We start from the raw sequence: 25020 nt of genomic DNA on the forward strand, positions 1-25020 counted from the left end.
ATACATACTCGTAGTTGAGATAACATTACCCAATCTGCTTCAAGTGTTAATAAACCAATACATACCGAGACACATAGTAACGCTAATATTGCATAAGTGGTCCTCATAAATAACGAGTTAGTTATTTAACAGATGTGGTAAACTAGGCCTAAGTTAGTTCATAGGTGCGAGGTAGCGAGTATTTTTTATGTTCCACAATAAAACAAAGTAGACTAATTTATAAATTTTATTGTTCTCGTTTTATTATTTTTATTATTTTTTTTAGGATAATAATACATTAATAATATTCACTTATATATAAACTGAATTAAAATAGTACATTACGATACAAGTGCGAAAAATAGGAAATTCGAAACGAGTGGCGATAAATTAAAACACGACCGAAGGGAGTGTTTTAAATCGACACGAGTTGCGAATTACCTATTCGCACATGTATCGTACAACGTTTTACAGTACATATGGCCCTTTAAATGTTCGACACAGTAACGTAATATGCTACTTCTCGCACTAGTGCTATAAAATATGTACTGTAAATGTATTTTTAGGCAGTAGGTATGACATAAGATCTAGTCGTCTACTCTGGAATTGGTACTAATACGATAGTTGTTCTGTATTAAATATTGGGATAAAAAAATCTACAATCAATAGATAATTCTATATATTAGATGTCTGGAAGAGATCGCTTTTTAGCGATAAGTCCGCCTGTTGTTACCTACTTACTTATGTCCTTTTTTTTTTGTTTGTAACATGTATGTTTCTTTGTAGTGCACAATAAAGTATTTTATTATTATTTGTATCTCCGTTACAAACTCTCGGGTTTTTAAGCCCGGTCATTTATAAGGCGTGCGTGGGGATATAGATCCAACACGTAGAGGCCGTTTGGAGAGCTTTGATGTCATGTAGAACGCCTGCTGGAACCCGTTCATGTGTACATAAATAGATACCCATAAACCGGTTTCAGCAGGCATTGGAGGCTATTGCAGAAAAATGGAAAGAGTCTTGGTCTATGGTTTGAATTTGGGTGGAAAATAAGACTGGGCTATTGCTAAGAGTTCCGGACACCTGCTATAACATTGTGATATACAGTGTTATCAAGGCAGACGGTGACTCGCCACTCGCTAGATGGGCACCTGATGCGCCATCGTAAAGACGGCCAGGCGCAACACCGGCGTGAGCGGCTCAGGGGTGTCGAGAGGTGTGCTGCGCTTTCTCCGAAGTTACTCGCGGCGTTACGCCCTTTAACACTTCCACCCCTGGAGCGTACAGCTCTAACGTCTCCCCTCTGGACGGCCAATTAAGGCAAGCCAGAGCTGAGAGTCCTACGGGTCCCCTTGGGGTTCCACTCCGACCGACGAAGACACGCCGGAGACGGAGACCCTGACCGACTCTCTGGAGCACTCGGGTCCGTGGGGTCGTTACTCCCCAACAGCTCGCCACAAGCTGCCCTGCGGGCTTATTATTATTATTATTATTATAATTTATAGCGCCTATTTAATTCTCCAAGCAAAGGTAAGGAATGCGTATGGCAGGCGTTTTTCATTTGAGTCATGTTCTTATTAAACAGATCAAAAATAGTTTTTGTATCAATGTATTGTACAGAACTTTTATATTTATTAACAATATACACTAGACCCTACTCATAGTGTTGTGTTCCTGCTGGTGAGTAAGGTTATACCAGAACTCAACGAGGGGGGTTGGGGTTTAGGGTCGGCAACGCGCATGTAACACCTCTGAAGTTGCAGGCGTACATAGGCTACGGAGACTACCTTCACTTACCATCAGGCGGACCGTATGCTTGTTTGCCACCGACGTAGTATATAAAATACACTTAAATCTGGATAAATGGCGTACCGATTATCCATTAATTTCATTTTATTTAACATTTCGAACTTTCAAAGCCTCGGTCGAGCTGATGTATAGCAAAAACAATTATTCGTTAAAAAATAAATGCATCGAAGTGACTAAAACATGGTGCAAAATACAACAAACTCAGGCAAAAAATAAAAAGACATTCGGTTCGACCAGCGTATCAAATATCAACTTCAAAATACGTAAATCACATAATTATGTTCAACCTATGTACATATTAAAATTTTAGACTTAAACGTTCAATACTCTCTTCTCGGCACTATTACAATAACACCTACCCTACATGTGTATTACGCGAACAGCGTTATTTAAATATTATAGATTTATGATAATAAGTTTACAGAAAAAAAAACATTGTCATTGTAGTATAAGTTAACACCATAACACTCTTATGATGGGACTGGCACCAGTAATGAGATGGTATAGACAAATCCTGTAAAGCAAGTATTTACCATCAGTTTTTAAACGCTGGCAACATTTTACTATAAACAAGCTACCATAAGTTAAGCTACTTAAGTTTAATCTTTCATTGATATTTGTTAGTTTGAAAATTAATGGCGCTATTCACCCCATGACTGGAGCAAAAAAATAGTTTTAATTTGTTAGTAATATTGAAACCAATTGCAGCATCTTTCATTAAGTACATAGGAAACATAAAGAATAAATAGCCCTATATTATTCAACTTTTAACGCATAAAGCGGTAAAATTTTTACAGCTCTCGGTGAAATATCAATAATACTCTAAATTTTCTCTTAAACGTCCCTTAATTGGTCCAACATGTGCTTTCTTTAGCGCAATTTTAATTTGCCAAGATTTACTACTGACAAATCAATGCTGTTTTATTGGCGATATGGGAATTTCATTTAACCTTCTATAGCTGAGTGCAGGTAACTGCACGTCGGGATCGCAGACAGTCTGCCTGGCCGCTTCTGCTGTGTCAGCATACATAATACGATAATTGTAGTCGTAAGGATTCAAAGGACCCCTTTGAAACATCGGCAGACGATTCGATAACACCCAAACACTTTGCTGCTCCTCTTGGTCAACTTTTATATCATTAGGAAATATTAGTGTCTCTGTGTTCTCAGCCACCACCCCCATCGACTTTCTACTATAGGGCTTTTGAGTATCCCAGCAGCCAATACTATCTCGGGAGACCAAACCGTAGAACATGACCCCACGCCTGTCTATGGCAGAAGCCGATGACTGTCCAGATAGACCTCTGCTTTCGCCGACCAGATGAAAATCTGACGAACTGTCATTAACCCGCACGCTCTGTCGTAAAACCGTTGTAGACACAAAGAACTCTCTATAACTCGACATAGCATGAAAAAATAACAGTCGGTTACCAAAAGAGTCCAAAGGTGATAGCGCTAGCCCAAAAATTCCATCTGCCCATTGAAAATTAATGCCGTGAAGTGTGTAGTTAGAAGCGAGTGGGTCAGGATAAAAAATAGGATTAGAGAATCTCCAAAAAGTAGCATCACTTTGTCTGAACACTAGAAGTCCGAACCGCCAAGTATCTGCTATGTAGACGTGTAAATCCGAGCAGTCTTTAGTGCGAGTGTCCACGATAATGTTAGCGAAGAGCGAGTCTTGTAGTACATATTTTTTTGGAATTTTGTACCTAGCGATGAGTCTGTCTGTTCTCAAGTCAAAAACGACTATACTCGGAGGACATAACTGCTTCGGGCTGTCTTGAGAGTCAATTTGACCGGAATCTAGAACCCACAGTCGCCCGCAGGCATCCACGTTCATTCGAAACACTGAAGTCAATCCACTACAGGTTTTGGATTCATCTGTAACAAAAGAAAACGATGCTTAATTTAATTGTTAATATAATACGGAAACCAAGCTACTTCCAACGAGAACGTGAACGTCACCGTACAACTTCTTTGCCAAAAGTCTGAATTAAGTGGTAAAGCTATAATTATTTAATGATTTGATGAATTGAAGCCTTTACGAATACGAATTGGTGTGATATAATAGTTTTTTATTTAATATCTCTGATTCACTCACTTGCAAATGCTCTGTGGAACGACCAGTCGGGATAAGGCCTGAGGAGCGGGGAGGTGACGCCGCCGGAGCGCGGCACGGTCGCCAGCGTAGCCGGCACGCCGCGCCGCCAGGCCGGCAGCGTCACCCATACGCGAGATCCGTACACCTCGAGGCCCAGGGGTAGCACGTTCGCTGGTATATATTTGCTAACAAAAAACTAAGTTAAAATATTGTGATTTGTAATGTTAAGAAATAAGTATACCAAAGTGTGTTTTAATTATTTTTAAGGTCAATACGGGTAATTGTGGCCGTGGGATAAGGATAAGTGTGGCGCAGGATAAGTGTGAATGGCTTTCACATTGTGGCCTTTACACATTGTTTAGTGTTTATTTTGCTAGTTGCGTTTGATGGCAAATGTATGAACTCGCACTAAACAATCAATGTGTAAACCTCCCCCGGTACGAGTATAAAGGCCATTTACACTTATCCGTATTAACCTTATATGAAACTGCCCGGAAAAATATCCAAACGTGATGATTAATAATAGAGCAAGATCCCAGAGCCGCCAGACCTTAAGTACTGGTCTCAGTCATGACTAAAATGTATGGTATAATATAGTGTTAGTATACACTTTTAATGTCTGCATGGTGTATTTCATATATTATTTGGGTCATATACTTTCAGTTCTAATATGTTTCATGGACTATTTACTTGGTTGAAACATATTTCATAGAAATTCAGTTCAACTTTTAAAAATAAACTTATCAAACAGTAGAGTTATGTTTCGCGTATTCTTGTTTTGTAGACACAGATTTCATAAATGGTTGTTTCATAGGCACTGTTTAATTTAATATTTAGTTCGAGTATATTCTTTTTAAATATTATTTTTTCAGAACTTATGCACTTCATGTAAATTTATTAAAAAGAAACTCAATGAAAAATTGTAATATTAGATCTGCGACCCCCGTAGAAGTAGAAACAAACTGTTGCCAGAAAAGTAGGTTGGGTTAGAAATGCGACCTCCGCGGAAACAAACTGTTGCTAGAAAAGTAAGTTTAGGTTAGGTTAGATTAGAACTGCGACCACCGCAAAAAAAAATTGCTAGATTACTTAGATCTATGATTTAATTTTTGACGAAGTAAGTATTGAGTTACTGGGCCTTTTATGAAACGAAATGCTATGAATATGAAGGGTTTGAAACAAGTTTTATATAAACTTAATATTATAAGGAATTATATGACCTGAAAATTTATGACATGAATTTCGAAACATAAATTTTCTGAAATATAAAAAATCTACAAATACAGCTTCTACAATGTTAGTGCACTGGAAGTTGATCATTCTGTGAAATGATAATATGATAAACATTTTGTATGAAGCAAAATTCTACAAAAATGTAGTATATGAAACAACGTAGGTACAACCTGTCTGCATATTCGCTGTATTGGCCCAACGGCCATTTGTCCGGTACAAGGTCCCTTCTTTAGCACCTTGTACCGGACAAATGGCCATCGGAACAATATAGCTAGTATGCAGACATAACAAAAGTACATACTAACACTATATTATCCCACACATTTTATTCATGAGAATATAAAATAAGGTCTGGCGGCTCTGGGATCTTGGACTATAAATATAGACACTGACAGTCCATCTAATACCCCTCTGGTGGGTAAGTGAGTCAGACAAATTTCAATTGCAATATTTAATTACTAGTTAGAGTAGATTTAAGGCACTATAAAGATTCATGGTGGTGTTTAAAACGCGAATTAATGGGTTTTGGTCTGATTTTTGCTGAACACCTGAAGATGGTTACATAAGTTATGGTTTTATAAGAGTTACCACACAAGAAAACGTCTTTATAATAGTCATAACTCGTCGTAACTACTAATAAACTTGAGCATTGAATACAAATTGTCCATAAAAGTAATTTTGTATGTAACACTTGTTTAACGTCTGAGCTTTCTCTAGATAAGAAAATTTAATTACGAGTTTTGGAAGTTTTTTTTATTTTATTGAAGTTTGTTGTTGTAGGATAGGATGCCTTCAAATACTATTTTTTTTTACTTGTACCGGTACTATTTCTACATAGTTTAACCCTAGAAACCCGCTACTATTGGGCAAAAGTAACTACATATTTACTGGCATGAATAAAATAAAGATTACCCAGTAGCGATTGCTTGTTGGCGGTGCATCGCAGACGGGAATTCGAAGTCGACGCGCTGCCACTTGTAGAGTGTGCTAAAGGGCGGTGTGTCAAAGTCTGCCGGGATGCTCTGCGCGCGGGCTAGGCCTAGCATCGTGAGCCACAACGTCAGCCCGGCGGCCTGCGTCGCTCCTGAAACGTATCAATTAACTTTAGGTTGCCGTGCTATTCTGCTGTCTTTAAACAGAAAGGCGTCGTTTAAAGACAGCAGAAAGGCCTGAAAGTATAGGTCGTTGTTGTTCTAAAAGGTGTGCAGAAAATGGTACGTTTCTGCTCAGAGCACTGTACATCCGAAGTTCCTAGGTTTTTTTTCTTTTTTTTTCGAAAAGCAATACCTATTTGGAATGTGCAGCGGCCTACATTTAGTATATAAGTGACAAATAAATAAAACGATTACTTACACTTTATAACTTTTTATTACTAGTGAACTAATAACTGTGTATAAAACGTTGATTAATGAAATAACAGTAACCTTTAGTAAACAATAAACATTTAATTGGACAGAAGGGGTCATCCACTAATTACAGGTGTGTAATGATTAATATAATTTTTAAAAACGATCAATGTATGTTATAATGCCATTTAATATATTAGTACCTGGGCGACCGAGCTTTGCTCGGTTATAACTATTTATTGTAATATGGTGGTGTATAGGTGATAATCTTACCTACATTTTTTTACTAAATTAAACTTGTCTAAAACAATAAAAATAAAAAAAAAATATATATAAACTTGAACATATAAAAAAAAAACAAAAGTTAGTCACCGGGCGAGATTCGAACCCGTAACACTCGTTTAGCAGTCCGCGTCTTAACCCGCTGGACCAGACGAACGGTGGCCGGCAACACGAAATTAGCGACCATATTCTGCGTCGAAAGAAAAACGCATGAAAACTCGAAAACACGCGTTTTCCCAAACATAAGACTAATCTAGATCGATTGTTTACCCCAAAAAACCCCCATATACCAAATTTCAGCAAAATCGTTAGAGCCGTTTCCGAGATCCCGGAAATATAGGGATTTGCCAAATGTAACCAAGTGTGCCAAGGAGGGGGGAGGAGTTAAAACGCCTAGAAATTCGTGTCACGTTATTAATGGATAACCCCGAATAAGTAAGCAAGTCGCGCTAAAATAAATAAATTTTCTACTTAGGAAACAGGAAATCTCTCCCCGTAAGTAATTATGAGATTGTTTCGACATATTTCTATTCCAAATATTTTTTCTAAATAATGAAATATCCGTGTTGTCCTATTCACGCTTTAAAACGGATTAATTGCGTTATGTATCTATGTGGATGTATCATGTAAATATTTAAATTATTAAGTTTACTTTTACAGATGAATGGAGAGCGGATACTACGCCGTCTTGACGGTAGGCTGGCTGAGCTAATTACAATCAGTGATTAACACTTTCTAGAGATCCTTACCGCATAATAACAATTCTGCGTAATTTGACTTTAATTAACAGCTTCATCAATTATGCTTCAGGGTTTCAGACCGTATACACGTCAATGTTAATATCTGTTCTTTGATAGTGTAATACGTGTAGTAATTTATTACAAAGCTTTTTTACTGGAATTGTTACTTAGTTATATGTATGTAGTTATCTAGATATTTTAGTTTTGATCTAATCTGATATTCAATAGAGCTTATTTTGTTATGGGCGGGCGTAGGTACTATCGAAACCAGATCTGACGATACAGACTGAAGGTACCATACCAAACGATGAGTTTGTGTTGTTAGAATCGTCTCAATGACTAGATGATGAAACTCTTTACTTTTAATTTTCATCTACTTCCTACATTAGGTGACAAACTGCTTAGTATCAATAATTATAAAAAAGGTAAAAATTACTTATTACCTAATTTCACGAGACGACTAATGCGACGGTTCATTCAGTTTTACAGGTTTCAAAAAATATAAGGTGTGCCTACACTCTAACTGGTGCAGTATATTGTACAATGTGGCCTTCAAATTTAGATATTGTTTAGTACCTGAACTCACCTAAATATTCTGGGATAAATACACAATAAATAAACTATGTAACTTCTGTATTACCACTTTTAGAAAAACCTCGAAAGACTGTTAACTCTATAAATATATTAAAACAAATCTTACGTCTTACTTAGTACACTATAATAAATTATGTAATGCTACGTACTTACAGCTACACTACAATCGCTACATCTGACTAGTTATCTAATACATAATAATAATAATGAGTAGTTGATACTTATTCGAATAATTTATAAGTTCATAGTAGAACAACAACAACAGAAAGAACTATGTGTGACAAGACAAAAAGGTCATGACTTATCCATGTGTTATCCCAAATCAAATATCTACCCGTTTCCAAATGTGTTTGAACCCTCCACTATAAGATGCGACTCGATCTTGACCTGCTTTAGTTTTTCAGTTTTATTTGTTTATTTAAATAGCGCGGCGGCGGCGCTTAATGGCGCCTTAGCTTAGTGATAATGGCCCTAGCCAGAACAGATCGGTTGTCCACGCGCCATGCACACCATGACGGACCAATATCGTTGTGTAACGAGTCATGCTAGAATAGACCTTATGGACTTAGAAATAAAAACTTTAACATATCGCAAATAAGCTGGTTATAGTCGGCACTACTATGCTAGAAATAAAAGAGCTAAAATGGCTACAAGTTTAGCAGTTCGTACGTCATTTTGTTTTAAGCCGGTATTAGTATTCAACTTTTCACGTAACGCAAATCGGATTGATTTAGAATGTGCTCTCGCCAGAATATAATAAACATTTATAGTTTCCGTATAATCTAATAATTACCGCATTTTATGGTTTAGTTTACTAAAAAAAAAGTAGACAACTAGTTTTAAAACGTTCGCGTTCATTTGTTTTATGAATTATGTGCTCTCATGACCTTTTTTAGGGTTTCGTAGTCAACTAGGAATAAACCTTATAATTTCATCATGTCTGTCTGTCCGTCTTTCCGTCCGCGGTTTAGTTCTTAGATCGTTATCGTTAGTGCTAAAATGCTGCAATTTGGTATGCGTATATAAATCAATCACGACGAAAAAATGGTACTTAAATAAGCCAATCAAATTAGATGCGGATTACCTGCATGGACCAAATGAAATAAAACGATTTCCAGCTTGCTGGGAATTAATGCTTCGAAAAAAATGAATTTGATTTGCCTTAAAATAAGATGTAGAAAAATAATAAGGGTATTTTTTTTCACTCCTATAGTGTGGCGTCGAATAAGTGTCTTCAAGAACCATATTTTCCGAAAGGGAAAAAAAATGTGCTCTTTGTAACATGTGCGCTTAATTCATTGATTCTAAAAAATCATGAAAGTAAAGCTTACTAAATACTATCGATGAAAATTAGTGAACGTGATCGGTTCAGCCGTTTTCTTAGTAAAAAGGCGTATGAGTGTTACCTACATTAGCTCATTGGGACGGATGGGTAACTACGGAACCCTACACTGAGCATGGCCCAATATGCTCTAGGCCGGTTTTTAAGAGGGAACGAAATAACGGAAATTTTTCTATGAAATTCCATTTCGGGAAAAAACGGTTTTCATTCCACTAACTAAATCTTAACAAATCACTTTGATGTTGATGTAGATCGCTCAGCATAATGTTTTCTAGGTAATTTTTATGTTTGTTTTGCATATTTGGAAAAAAAGGAAAACCCATATACATAGTTTTTTATTGTGTCAATAACATACTAAAAAATCATGGAGAATGGAAAATATTTAGAAGTGGAAAAACGTTTTCTCTTTTTTGTATGGACGATCGCGTCGTATACTTTCCTCTTGACTTTAGCTTCTTATCACAAATAGGTCAATCCTCGAAAAAGTAACGCGAGGTACGGTATACATATTTTTGCCACATTTTTCGTACCGATATTTTCAGACGTGACTGTATGATTTTGTCTCTTGTTCCTTTGCTATGTAAACTTAATTTAAGTGTCTGTATATCTGTCGCAGCCATTTGGTTAAATGTACCATCTAATTAGACGCCTAGGCCGTTCATTAAACGCTGGCGTCCATTTTAATGCCCAGGCCGATAGTTATTTGAACTAGAATCACTAAAAGTTTAACAACTTAATTGGCGTATGAAAGCCAGCCCTTTAAAAATTACTGATTCACTCTGCCAAGTAATTCAAATTCAACCTAAAAAACTTACCTAAAACCAATTGGCTGCAACATATCTACTGATAAAAATAAACGCTTATCTACAGATAAGGTAAAGTAAAACAAGTTTACATTTATTTATTTATACAGATATATAACAATTAAGCCTTCTTTATTCCTTAATAAAATGTCAGTAACATTCCAATTATAAACACAATTAACATTATTAAATTATTAAATCTAAATTTATTTTGCATGCAATTATTATATTATTACTATAATTAAGGACCTCTCTACAGAGTAAGTACATAAACATAAACATTCAATGGATTTATTCATAAACTCGCTACAAGCCTTAATTAGCTATTAATATTTATAGTCTTAAACTGTTATTTTGTAAAAATAGGCCAAGCGCATGTCGGGCCATGCTCAGTGTAGGGTTATAGGCTTTCGTGGTTACCATTCTGTCAGAACAAGCCAAGCTGGGGCAATTAATAAGTAAGTAGTATCATGTACATTACAAGCACAAGGTAGTCCCTTCGCAGTGCTGTGTACGTCTTTTTACATTTGTCAATTATTAATATATATTTATATAATTGATTAATATTTTATTTTATTTTTTTCAACAATATATTTTAATTGGTATTTGTATACCTAGTTTCAAGTTTCAGTTTTTATATGTCTGTCGGCGAAACATAGCGTTCACAAATACTTTCTGTACTTACCAACATGTTTACAAATAAATAATTTGAATTAAATTGAGGAGAAGATTCTTTGCAATCAACTCAAAAACAGCTGGACCGATCATGTTCGCTATAGTTTTCATTGAAAGTATTTACTAAGCTTTTGTTTCGCAACTTTTATTTTTATTATTTGGACCCATTATATCTGAAAATATTTTTTGGTTGTTGGGCCGAAAAAAATGGATCTTGGAGATAGGTGTTTGTAGTTTTTATTTTAACGTTCTGTCGCCATCCTATATCCATGCTATCTTGTAGCTTTCTAGCGCTAATGATCACGGAGCTAAGCTACGGACGGACACTCAGACGGACATGGCGAAACTATCCTAATTAACTACGGAACCCTAAAAAGTCAGGTCTGGAGTCAACTTGAGCCTTAACGAACTTTATCTCCAAATCGCACTATTGTTGTAAATAGAAGTCAAGCCTTGACTATTCGGCTGCGGAAAACGAATGAAGTTTAACGTTAATTCAATTCGAGCAAAAATAAGAACTGCTAAGTGTTATTGTTGTAAATGTAATGATATTAAATGGTTATTTCAGATATCGAATATGGCAGTGCTGTTAAACGTTTATATCGGCTACTTTCACCGTAGCACTCACATGGCCCATACTAAAATTGCACAAGAGCCAGTTAGATAAAGATATTGCTCGCCTTGCCTTCATTGATATATTTTATACGTGCTAACTGGCTTATCACTAAACCATTCGGTTTTTTGTTATTGAAAAAAGTAAAGCAAATATATATCTACAATAAACTAGACTGCGCCAACTTTACAGATTACTATGTATTTCGGTTTACTTTTTAGTGTTGTAAGCATATAAATACCTATTTATTTGTAAGTAATGTTACTTAACATTACAATTATTTTTTGTGTAATTGTTAGTTACGCGTGCGAAAGCGTGCGTCAAGACCACACATAACTTTAATGAATGCCTGTAAGTTTGGTCAGGACTTTAACTTGAATAAGTAGTACGTGGGTAGACCGTTTTAAAGGTACTACACCTTTAAAACGGTCAGACATGTAATACCCAAATTCCTTTACACTGTGACATATGACACGCTAATAGTATACCAGTTTTAGTTTTCTGTGCTTTGATCCACGAGTTACAATCGAGTAGTCTTCTTGTGTCAGTAAATTTTTAAATTTAATTTGTTCAACTTATGTAATTTAAGTATTCTTCTTCTTTGCTCATTCCCACTTTAGGTTGGGTCCGCTCTCCTAATTTTTCTATGCAATGACATTCTGTCTAGGTATGTTGGATCAGGAAGCTTCTCCTTCTTTAACAGGCTGGTCATACTGATCCACCACGTTGTTGGAGGCCGGCCTCTACCTCTTTCTTTTTCCGGCAGGTATAGTGCTTTCTTCACCACATACTCGTCATCTCTGCGCATTGTCATGCGCAGCACCACCATGTTCTGCGTACCACCATAAACGACATTCCTTTAGCTTTTCAGGGATAGGGGCTACCTTGAAGGTTCCACGTGTGTGCAATGTTAATTTCTGACCTTATCAAGCCTAGTAACCCCTCCCGACTATCGAAGCATCCTCATTGGCGTGTGAGCTTTTGCACGTAATTAATTATTTTTAAATTTATTATTTTTAAACTCATGTAATTTAAGTAAATATTAAATAAACATCTAACGTTTGCTTTTTATCTTGTGGCTTTGTATTGAAATATTACAACTGTGAATACTGTGATAGAAGTTTGAGATTTAGGAGCGATATTTATATTTAAATCCGGGAATGAATATGTAGGATGGTTAAGTTAACGTAACATGTGAATTAGGAATTTAAACTTCTTACCAAAGGAGAAATTTAAATTAAAAAAAAGCTTACTCGTTAAGTTAAAGTGAATATCTACAATGTCATGTGTGGTTGTAGCAATCGGTTTTTTTTATATATTTCATATGATAGTTATGCATAGAAAGATATTTCTTACTTTAAAATTTGTATATAAACGATAATAGGGTTTGCTTACCATTTCTAACTTTTTCCTCGGTATCATATCCATAGTCACTTTGTTCAGGTTCATACACGGGCTTAGTTTGACTATCATCACTGTTCACTTCCCACTTTGTTCTATCATGGTCAAAAGTGTTAAATCTTTCGTTCACATTGTTGTACTGACTAGTGATGTCCGCGAGTATCATGGACGGGGGTGACCATTGTATAAACCACTGATGTGAAACTGCCATAGTTACAAACACATGTTGAGAACGTTATTGTTTTCGGTAAGTTTTTCATTACCAGTAGAGTACGGTTTCGGAGCGCGTCAGCGCGAGTGGCTGCGCGCGGGTTGTCTGCGGGTGAAACTTGCGTGCACTGCTGCAAAACCCCAGCCCCTCTTGAAAGCGCATCTTGAGCTTTCATCACACATGATATTGTCGGAGCATCGTATTTTGACGGGCACTTAATTTTGAAGGACGAGTTTGAATGAATTGAAATAAGTAGGTTAATGTTACATTACAACATAGACACAGGCCTATAAACTCAACTAGGTAAGTAGGTATTAATACGCGTCCCGTAATAGGTGCGTTCGTTACGCATCTCAGTCATCTGGATTTATGATGATAAAATAGGTTTTTGTACTGATGGAATTGACTTGACTAGTAAATAATGCATTATGAAATTAAGTCCTCCTGTACCATCAACCGTAAAAGTGCATGACGACTTTATCAATGAATTCATTCATAATTTCTAACTGTATATTTAGATTTTCCTTTTGTGAAATAAGTAATGTGTTTTTTTTACTTATACTTGATCCTTTTTGCTAGTTATAGTTAGACTAAGGTAAGTCTGCAGCGATTTTGATAGCCTAAACTGTACAAGTGTTGTTTTATTTTAAATGTCAAAGTTCTATGAAATTTTACGTAACACTTGCACAGTCTGGGCTATCAACATCGTTGCAGATGCAGAGTTATCTTGGTCTAACTGTTGGCATTTCTATTCTTTAATAATAATAAAAACCAGGTAAGTGCGAGTCGGACTCGCGCACGAAGGGTTCCGTACCATTATTTATAAAAACGGCAAGAAAAATATGTTTGTTGTATGAGAGCCCCCCTTAAATATTTATTTTATTCTGTTTTTAGTATTTGTTGTTATAGCGGCAACAGAAATACATCATCTGTGAAAATTTCAACTGTCTAGCTATCACGGTTCATGAGATACATCCTGGTGACTGACGGACGGACGGACAGCAAAGTCTCGGTAATAGGGTCCAGTTTGACCCTTAGGGTACGGAACCCTAAAAATTGAATAATATAATACCATCAAATTTGAATAAAATCATTGTTTGTCGTTAACCCTTTAAAAATGTACTTAAGAAGATAGGGAGGATAAAAGAAACACAGAGGGAAACACTTGTAGGGAATTTTCATACTGTTGCCTCGAGCAACATCAACTATGTAAAGTGTGTTTTGACGACCGGTCTGGCCTATTGGGTAGTGACCCAGCCTGCCTATGAAGCCGATGGTCCCGGGTTCAAATCCTGGTAAGGGCATTTATTCGTGTGATGAGCATGGATGATTGATCCTGAGTCATGGGTGTTTTCTATGTATTTAAATATTTATATATTATATATATCGTTGTCTAAGTACCCTCAACACAAGCCTTATTGATCTTACTGTGGGACTCAATTTGTGTAATAATGTCCTATAATATTTATTTATTTATTTCTGTCCCTCTTACCCAACATGATTTACTTTAGTTTTTTTAATAGTAGTTTTAGTTTTTCTTTTTTCATTTCGAGTTGTTCTGTTAGTTACATTTGTTTATCTTAGTTGTTATTTAATATTTCCTTGCCCATGGCAGGTAAGTTCATTAGAGTCTGTGCGGAAAGAAAAGTTGTAGATTGTATTGGTTCCCTTAAGTTCCCTTACATTCCACGACTCTTTCCGCAAAGACTCTATTTAAATGGGCTTAGGTAGGTAGTGAGTGGCAGCAAGTCGCAGTAATGATTCGAGGAAAATTAAGAAAATCGCGTCTCCTCATTTGGGTTAATGCTGTCGTAGTTATCATTATAGGCCCACAAAATTATTGCGTAATTTACACCAATTGACCACGTTCTAATAGTTCGGTCCATAACAATACATTTTATTTACGATCAGAAGAACGTAACTGATGAACAAACTTTCACCATTTATGTAGGCATAGACGGTTCATAGTTACTTATGTTCTAATTCTATATAGGTTGCTCAGTGGTCCCTTTTGTTAAGAATAATTCAAATAATAACAATAGGACTTTGTGCAACAAGGAGGGCAAGTGAAATTTTGCAACCGAGGTCTTTAGAAGCATTAAAGACTCGAGTTTGCTATATACTAACCCCCGGAGTTACACACAATATTTTTCATAACACTTGCGAAGAAAAAACTAAATTTTAAGCGAAATAATTCATAAATAACTACGGTGATATTTCAAACGTTCGTCCGACATATTGTTATTAGGTCATTCCTACACATCGAAAGCCGATTGAAAATTCTGTTAAAATTATTATAAACGGCTATTAAATTAATCAAATTAAATATTTTTTAAGATAATCAATAACAATAAATTATAAAAGACAGTATTTTAAAAGTGAAACTCATTTATATCCCCTTGGTTCGTATGAATTAGTGACACAATTTAAAAAAAAGCTAGAACTCCTGCTGCTGCTGCTTGCCTTTGTCTTTCAGTATACCTGCATGAAATAAGATCTTATTCGAGCAAGTGTGATGAATAAAGCCTAAAAACAGGTTACATGCAGTTAAGAACCTATAGTTCTACGCTACATTTTATTCAACGCTAACGACCTAGTTTCCAATTTATAGGGCTGACGTATTGGGTCTACCCAATCAATGGTCTCCGAGTGGCTCTATGTGTTAACAATGCAGATTATTCCGCACCAAACGTCAATACCCTACCAACATGCTAGTTAAATACATCGCCATTTTCGTAACTCTGAAAACAGTTTTGGGTATTTACCCATACTTCGATACGCAAGATTTCATCTACAATGTGCCTAAAGTGTATAGAATTTCTATAACTCTGGATAAATTGTTAGAGTATTATGAGAAGAAGCCGTCGAAAGATCCGGAGTGGTATATATCTTTGGGCTTGGCAAGAGGTAAGTTATTTGGTTTGAAATAGAAAATAAGAAGATTGATGTATAGGTAAGTTCATTATAGAAGGGAAGCCCAAGAGGGGATTTTTGTAGTTACTCGAGCATGTTAGATTAAGTTATGAGGTAAATCACCACGGGTTGCTCCTACCCGTGGAAATCTAACTTAACCACTTTTAGGCGTCTATGTTGGTTTGGTGGGTTGGTTGGGATTGGTAGGCAGTGAAAAAAATCGTTTAATAGATTATGGATTTGGTCATTTTGGGTTTTATTTGTGCTTTACTTCAATCTGATAATTATTTGTACGCGTTATTAATCTAACTGTTACAATGTGAAAATCGGGTTTCGAACTCCCCACCAACCAACCCACCAACATAAACGGCTAAAAGTGGTAGATCTCCACGGGTAGCAAGATATCGCTCATATCTTCTGACATGCTCGAGTAACTCCAAAAAATCCCTTCTTGGGCTCCTATACTTACTATTAACCGACCAAATTATACTTTTGCATCGGTCATCAAAACTTGCTCCGAACCATCTCCGAACGATTTAGTTTGTACACTTGACGTTGATGCCAATCCTAGCACAGTCAAGCGTGAAATGTATGACTTATTATAACGGCTCTCGGCAATGACAAAGCGATGCAAATTCGCTCGACTTCATAGCTGTACAATTTTTTATATGGTTTGTAGTTTCTTTTGTAACAAGTTTTCTCCTTAGGGTTTCTATCAATGAGGCACGATTTTTAACAAGTAATCAAGCACTTGTCTTGAAGGTAACTCACTTGTTCATTTACTTTCATATCAATAATGAATTTTACGATAAATATCCCTGAGATTTTAATTATGTAATGCCAGACCCGCCCCAACTGGTTATTGTATCCAAGTATATTTTTATCGCTAGCAATATAATTTAAGTATTAACGTAGGTCAACTGGAGTACACAATTAACGAACTGGATAAGTCCGTGCCGCCAAAATTGAAGGAGAATCTGCAGAATCTAACGAGGAAGATGGATCGCATCCGTAACAATACCGACTTCACAAAGCTCGTCTATCGCACTAAAGACTATGAATATGGTAAGTTATCTAATCGGATTCAGTTTTATTAAGAAATAGAAATGGAAATTTATTATATTTATTTGGCATAAAAACAATTACATGTACTTACACCAAATAGCATGCTGCTTAGCATAAGCTCTGTCTTTGAGACGCGGCACTGGTTTTCAGGGCACCCTGGTTTTAAGCTTATTTGGTGATTATTTTGAGTATTGATTGAACGCGTATTCCTATATGTCCCCGCCCCACGTGACCGCCGCCATACATGAGGCGATGACAAATGAGAATGATTCATATGAATGCATCTATTTCCATCTGTGCCCCACGCGTAACACGAATTATTGAAAAATAATTCAAGTCACTTGAAGAGAACTGAGAAAATCATAGCCACTGTAGCCGTATGAAGCGATAAGGACGCCTACAAATATGAATGTAGGTATTTGAACGTTGCTACATCAGTACCCCTAGTGTACATAAATTCGATTTCGAAACGTGACATACGCGTTTGCGTTTAGTCTCATTTTGTATAGGATTTTGAGGTTCCAAAACGTCCCGCTTGGCGCGCTCTTTCGAAATCCAATACAAAATGAGACTAAACGCAAACGCGTACGTCACGTTTGGAAATCGAATTTATTTACACTAGGGGTACTGATTTTAAAGATTGATTCTACATTATTAATATCTTCTGCTAGATAGTTTACCTACAAATCACTATGAAGATGCAACGACGCAGATTGAATTAGTTAGTGCTAATAACATTAAACAGACCTAGTTTTTTTATTCAAACTGAGTTGTGAAACTCTTGTCGAGATTAAAAACTTAACGCACGTTCGTTTGCCCAACAATCGACGTACGTAACATGGCATTAATTCCGGCAACCAACATGACAAATAGAAGTTTAATTTCTCCATGCGTTTACAACGAAAGTATGCTTAGTTGTTTTCGAGCTCATTTATAAACAGAACACATAAAAGTTTCCTGCTAGGGTACTCTTTACTGTCGTGGATAAATGCATATATTGCTATTAAAATATTAACTTGGGCATTTCCAATTATGATGTTTATGGTGGTCCCTCACTAACTGTTTTATAACATAGCAGTAGCGGCGCGTGAAAATTCTGGCTAGGCAACTCGGAACAAAAAAAAAACCTAATTTATCATTATGTACTTTTTTTCATGATAAAAGTGAAGCATGCGCTAGGTGTATCCTTGGGCGCAACCTTTTGCAGTTAGTGAATAACCTCCTTTGCCATACTACACCAAAACATACAAAATTTCACGGGCTTAGTAACTTTATGTATAAATTTGTGCACAAAACTAAATAAAATCACATAAAAACATTTAAAACTCTAATAATAACAACAAGCCTTGGTATCAACCGCGACGGGAGTGTTATCATAACATAATTCCATTTTCACCCACGAATTCTAAAACCTATTACTACAAACCTACAAACAGTACTTTCTTTGAAGAAACGTTCGTTATCAAATAATTAAACTTGAGATGAGACTACATAAGATACTTGGATTTTGTATTAAAATTTACCTTTTTTTTTAAAGGTTTTTACTAAAATTAGTATTAATGATAGTAAAATACAATAAAATTTTACCCATTTATTCAATTCAATGTTTTTGTATGGCAATATTAAGCATACGCGCGGCAAACGCACCCGATTCAAAATTGTGAAACATTACACTCTAATATAAATCTTAACTGTTTGTATTTAAGGTTTAAATTCAAATGAAGCAGCATGGTAATATAACTGAAGTTATCGCGGCAGAGGGCCTACCACGTACCACGAAGTTCGCAAATAGCGAGCATCTTTCTCTGTCACCCTAATTACGCTATTGGAGTAAAAGAGAAAGTTGCCCGTAACTTGCGTACTGCGGTGTTCGCGGTAGGCCCCTCAGTACTCGCGGACTTTATGAATATGTGCGTGCATTTTTTAAATATAAACCTTATACTCTTACGTTTAAGGTTTTTATTCAAATGAATAACTCGATACAAAACCGAGTTGCTTTGAAGCTCATTCGTGCGCACTCTCTATAGCAAAATTTATGAGCGTGTGCGTGAGTTTTCGTATCTGTGTAGTGGCGCATGAATGAATAGTCAAGCTGAGCTTCTCTTCGCGCGCTCGGTATGATTAGTTGAAATTTAATCAATAGTGAAGCTTTAGTAAATCGTGTTAACAATTCCAAGGTAATGTATTACGTAGTGTTTTCATTATGAATATAATATTTTTAATTTTAATGATGATTTATAAGTTTGGTTTATGTAGCAATAAGCCGGTGGGAATCGAGTTGTATGGAGCCGCCGCCCCTGTAACATAGTGTAACATGGCTAACATGATAGTATTGATAGTGTTTAATTATGTTGTCTTCTCACACATTGTTATATAATGTTATATAACAGCCAGTGTGGGATCACCATAAAGGTAAGATTAGGAGGAAACCATGAGCACTCGTAATTGCATACAAAAATTTACATATTTATTCAGATATAATTCTAGTTACAGCATTGCAGCTAGGGGAGCCAAGGCGCTGTAAAATGAAGTATATATGTTGTAGTAAAGCTATAACAATAAAAATATTAAAAAATTTACCAATTTGCTAGACCGAAGCGATCCCATAAGTGCTCCGTGAACAAAGTTTTAATATGTGACATTATCTATGAAAAGGGACCTTATTGTCGGTGGCGCTTACGCCATTATCATAGATGCTCCCATATTATAAACAACGCCGCGCTACGCAGTAAGCGTAAGCGCCATCGACAATAAGGTCCCTTTTCATAGATAGTGCTACATATTAGTATAAGTCCTGGTTTTTTTCGCACCTAGTATTTTAGTTGTAATTATTGGTTTAGCCTTGAAGATACAAGCAGAATATTACCGCAACAAAAATAATAAAATTTATTTTTTCTAATAAAAGATTACGAAATTAAACTGTAGGCTGTACTAACTGAAAAACATATGTTTGTCAGTTTGAAGATTATGATTTTAATTATGTTGAACATATGTTCAACAACTTTGAAAAATAACATATATTTTGATTTTTATTACACATTGAAGTTAATTCTAAGATGCAATGTATTGCGAATTTTGTTATGTTTAAAGCGTGACAAGCAACGTCAAACACACTGATGTCAGCGTACATTTAAAATAATATTAAATTTGAATGAAAAAGTTAAAATTAAAAGATTTCATAATTTTTAGAAGTTGTTATTCAAGAGTTATATCGTTTTAGGAGTTCAATATATAATGGTATAATTATTTGCTCGTGTTACAGGAAACACCCGGTATATTCATTGACCTATATTCAATTTATGAATTTGGGCCTCAAGGTAGTGAGTAGATAAAACCAGAATGATACATTCACCTTTTGCAAATTTTGATCATCAATCAAAAACCGTAGGTGGTTTTATGAAATCGATTTGCGTAATATCACGCATTCTGTGCAATATAAGCAATTAAACTTCTCTTCAAAGCACTTGAAGGAAAGATACTTAATCTTATTAAGACAAAGATTTCGCACTAAGGAGGTAAACGAGCCTTATTTGGTACAATTGGTACAGTCGTGACTAGATAACTTGAATAGGGCATGAGAACTCACTGTTGCAATGTAAAGGTCTGATAGAAATAGAATCATACATGCAGAACAAAAACTCTTTTAAACAGTACTTTAATACCTATTTGAATAATTAATAAGGTAACCTTCAAATAATGAAAGTTGCAATGTTGTAGATAAAATTTCGCAAAGTACGTGTCAGCCAATCAATGTAGCAAGGCCTTTAAAGGAAAGTCCTTCAATAAATAGGGCACTTATCTTCGATTTTTTTTACCATTTTTTTTTTGTGACCTAAGTTTTTGCTTGTAGATTTTTCGGGTAGTATGAGTATATGCCAATTTAGTGTTGGGCATCAGGAGAATCAGGAGATTTTGACCAGAGGTCGGAATTTTCACGGCAAAACATAAGACTGTCGCAATAAAGCTAATGTTTTTGGAACTTTAGTAGTAGTGTAATAGAAGAAAAATACGGCCCACCAAATAAGAAAAATGTTTAATACAAAATCTTACGTGAATTTTGTATGACATTATTTACCCGACTAAAGCAAAACCAAAAGGAAGGGTTATGCGACACCCACCATGAACCAAACTAAAGGAGAAATCATGTCAATATTTTATAAAACTAACAAAACAAGATTTAATAAAAAAATATTAGCGAACCTACCCATATCAAATTCCTGCTTTCGAGTACTAATATAAGGGTAGTATTAACGTTAACTGAGCTAAGTAATGTTGACATTGTTGACTATCGGAAAAATAAAAACAGAAGGAAATACTAAGTGTTTATTTTTGAGAAAATTACCATACATGAGCGAAAAATTTCGACATAGACATGACTGTAAAGTGCTAATTACTGTATTAGTGTGGTAAATTAGCACTATACCGGGTGTTTCCTGTAACACGAGCAAATAATTAAACCATATATTGTACTCATAAAACGAGCTTTTGATTAACAAAAAAAAATTATGAAATCTTCTTTGTGTTTGACGTTGCTTGTCACGCTTTAAACGTAACAAAATTCGCAATACATTGCGTCTTAGAATTAACTTCATTGTGGAATAAAAATTAAATTTTAAAAGTTGCTGAACAAATGTTGGTGAGTTTGAGGAGTACAGCTTACAGTTTAATTTAGTGCTCCTGTTACAGGAAACACCCGGTATATGTACTGTAAAAATCGCATCAAGTCGTATAACGGTACAACTTAGTTGAATTAATGAATGTTTTAGTGGCCAAGGCGATATTTGAGAACTTGGATGTACTGTCGAGCTTCATGGAGCCGATAACCCTCGGCACGATGGGTACTCAGAAGCCTTATCGGTTCGACTTCGAGCAGTACGTGCAAGAGGCCAGAACTAAAATGCCGGGAAGAAAGGCCGCAGGTCAGGTTGTTTTTTTTAGGATAATGTTGATATGGGAGTATCAAGACAACAATTAGATGCATCACATTCTACATAGCTTCATCTTTCAGGGAAAATGTGCAGTGTGCATCGCTTTAACATAAGTCACGAATGTTTACTATCCTTTCGAATAAATGCGCTGGAATAAGACGTTTTCACGTATTGTATTTCAAATGTAGCTCAACATGCGTAATTAGATTCTGATTATATGATGAAACGCTTTCGCCAAAATGAGCTAGAAGAAAAGGTGTATCGGACTACAGTAAAAAAACCATACAGCACATATCGACATTAATTTGTATCTACATAGTTAGCTATATATATGCCTAATTCTCCCAAAAACTTCAGATGCCTGCACAATGCAGCTTCTAGTATCAGCCATGGAGACTCAAACGACTCAGTCAGACGGATCCTGTGAGCTGTCCCCTGAATGCAGCCAGCAAATCATGAAGGGCTCCGGTCTGGCCTTCCAGCAGACCAGCCGCCTCCGCGCCGCCACGCTCGCCCGCCTGTTCGACTGCATGGACGGAGTGGACCTCAACGCCCACATATACAAACTGTGCATACAGATTTACAAGGAGACGAAGTCGCTCGAGGCTTGGGACCATCCGGCGGGGACTAGGACTATTTTCATGCAGCAAAGTAGGTTTCTGCACCTCATTATCAAATTTAAGGTGCGGTTTCCAAACACCCGCTAAATTACAATGCCTTTATCACGGAATTATTAATAACAGTACTTATTTCCTCAGTAGATAAGTAGATATGAAAAAAAAGTACTGTTGATTGTATTTAATTGCGTTTTACGAGTATTGTTAAATGTGAATGGCAAATTGCAACAAACATTCACTTAGTAAATAATGTAATTTGATGATACGCACTCGATGAAGACCGATGGGTATCATTGCATAAAACCACTACTATAATGTTACAAGTATATAATTTCAGCCGACTTACCATTACCACATACTTCGTAAAAGTGGCCAGAATGTGAAACGTACAGAATATTTTTAGGGTTCCGTACCCAAAGGATAAAACGGGACCCTATTACTAAGTGGAGACTGTCCGTCCGTCCGTCCGTCCGTCTGTCACCAGGCTGTATCTCATGAACCGTGATAGCTAGATAGTTGAAATTTTCACAGATGATGTATTTCTGTTGCCGCTATAACAACAAATACTAAAAAGTACGGAAACCTCGGTGGGCAAGCCCGACTCGCAATTGCCCGGTTTTTATTTAACCGTCACTGAAGGTATACATAAAGGGATATATAAATACCGTATACAAGATCGAATATACAAGCGATGTTCACATTAACATGCGGCCTAAGCAAATGGCTTAGGACAGTTTAAATTTTATCTTACGTGAGGACCACCTTATCTGGCGCGAAGTATCATTGCTCAAAATGTAATATCTTCCTGAAAATTTTATGTAGGTACCTACTTACTTACTCACGAGAACTGTTTCAGCACTGGCTGAATTATGTAAATTTTCTTATACGAGTCTATACGACTTATACAGTCGAAATATTTTGTGTGAGTAAATAAAAATACTTCCAGTCATGTACTGCGCACACCATGGTTACGGGGAGTTTATCAAGCCCCGCTGGATGAACAAGATCATATCTTGGCAAGAACCGAAAGGCTGCTACTCAGACGATCGGCAGCCTTTCATGAGGCTTACGGGTTTCATAACCGCGGTGCCACCAGCCCAGAAAGAACGTGAGGTAAGTTAAGACACGCTTCAAACAAATTTATTATTATTTTCATTATAAACCGAAATATATAAAATATACCAAACCGAATCTTGTTATTGTTTAAATACGGCCATCGATTCATTTTTTTTTCAATGAATTTGGTTTACAAGTCCTTTAAATATTACGCAGGAGGAGTACCGCCTGAAGAAGGCGGCGGCATCGGAAGGTGGTTCCTGCAACTCGCTAACTTCCGCCATGGCGCTGGGCTCTATGGTGGTTTACATACGAGCCTTACTCGAGACGGATCAAGCATTCCAGTACGATGTATTGGAATAATACTCCCTCTTTCATTTCAAACACTCACTAATTAGTTTTAAGATGAATTCTCATTGACATCTCGAGCGAGCACCGCAATATACATACAAGATCAAGATTTTCATTGCGTATAAATAAATGTGTTGTGCATTGTGTGGAAACTAATAAATGATTATTTTATACATCTCGTGTTTAAATTATTATAATAAAAAAACTTACTTAGTGAGCAGAATTGTTTATATAAAATTAATAAAACAGCCGCTGGAATTAAGTACCTAGTCACATTTATTGAAATAAAAGGACAACAGGTTTTTAAATGCATATTTAATTATTTAGCCAAAAATATGATAGAATTTGATGAAGGTAAACTTGGCCAAACATTATTTTTTATATTTTTTTAGGTTTTTTAGTAAGGTGTCGGACCAAGACAATTCTGCAGCGACCTTTATAGCACAGACGTGCAAGTGTTATTTTGAACGTCAAACTTCTATGAAATTATGACGTGTAAATAGCACTTGCACGTCTGTGCTATTAAAATCGCGGCAGAGTTATCTTGGACGTACTCTAGTAAACTTTTACATGTTTGCGGATCACTTGAGTTCTACAGTCGAGTTCATAAATACATATATTTTTTTCATCTTATTGCAATGGATTACGGTACGACAGTAAGGTAAGACATGTACACGTATTTATGAACTCTACACAAATGGTTATTTTATGATGGAGCATGCACGGTGACTCTTGGTGTCTCTTAATATATATATAAACCTTTTTCTGGTCTTTCTTGTCGTATAGTCTGTGCGGAAAGAGAAGAGTCGTGGAATGTATGGGGCCCAATACCTATACTCAGTGAACGGAACTATACTCTGTACCTAATACAAAATAGACAGACTTTACGACAAAATAAACCTACATATAATAAACCAAAGATGTCATACCGAAAAAAATATCTAATGGCCCCTGTTGACAA

The 25020-nt window shown here is 36.1% G+C and overlaps 2 protein-coding genes across 2 annotated transcripts; one reads left to right on the plus strand and one right to left on the minus strand.

Moving 5' to 3' along the window:
- Positions 1–946: 946 nt before the first annotated feature.
- Positions 947–14109, minus strand: LOC133522171 (protein yellow-like). The gene is made up of 4 exons (XM_061857399.1): positions 12913–14109; positions 6035–6206; positions 3890–4074; positions 947–3669 (listed from the first exon to the last, which is right to left on the minus strand). Exons 1-4 carry the CDS (start codon positions 13127–13129, stop codon positions 2699–2701), a joined length of 1545 nt encoding a protein of 514 aa, XP_061713383.1. The 5' UTR covers positions 13130–14109; the 3' UTR covers positions 947–2698.
- LOC133522177 (UPF0764 protein C16orf89 homolog) lies at positions 14105–24232 on the plus strand. Its single transcript, XM_061857407.1, has 6 exons — positions 14105–16036; positions 16958–17107; positions 21874–22026; positions 22393–22686; positions 23599–23765; positions 23925–24232. Exons 1-6 carry the CDS (start codon positions 15838–15840, stop codon positions 24069–24071), a joined length of 1110 nt encoding a protein of 369 aa, XP_061713391.1. The 5' UTR covers positions 14105–15837; the 3' UTR covers positions 24072–24232.
- The last annotated feature ends 788 nt before the right edge of the window (positions 24233–25020 follow it).

This window comes from Cydia pomonella, chromosome 10, assembly GCF_033807575.1.
Source record: "Cydia pomonella isolate Wapato2018A chromosome 10, ilCydPomo1, whole genome shotgun sequence".
NCBI lineage: Eukaryota > Metazoa > Arthropoda > Insecta > Lepidoptera > Tortricidae > Cydia > Cydia pomonella.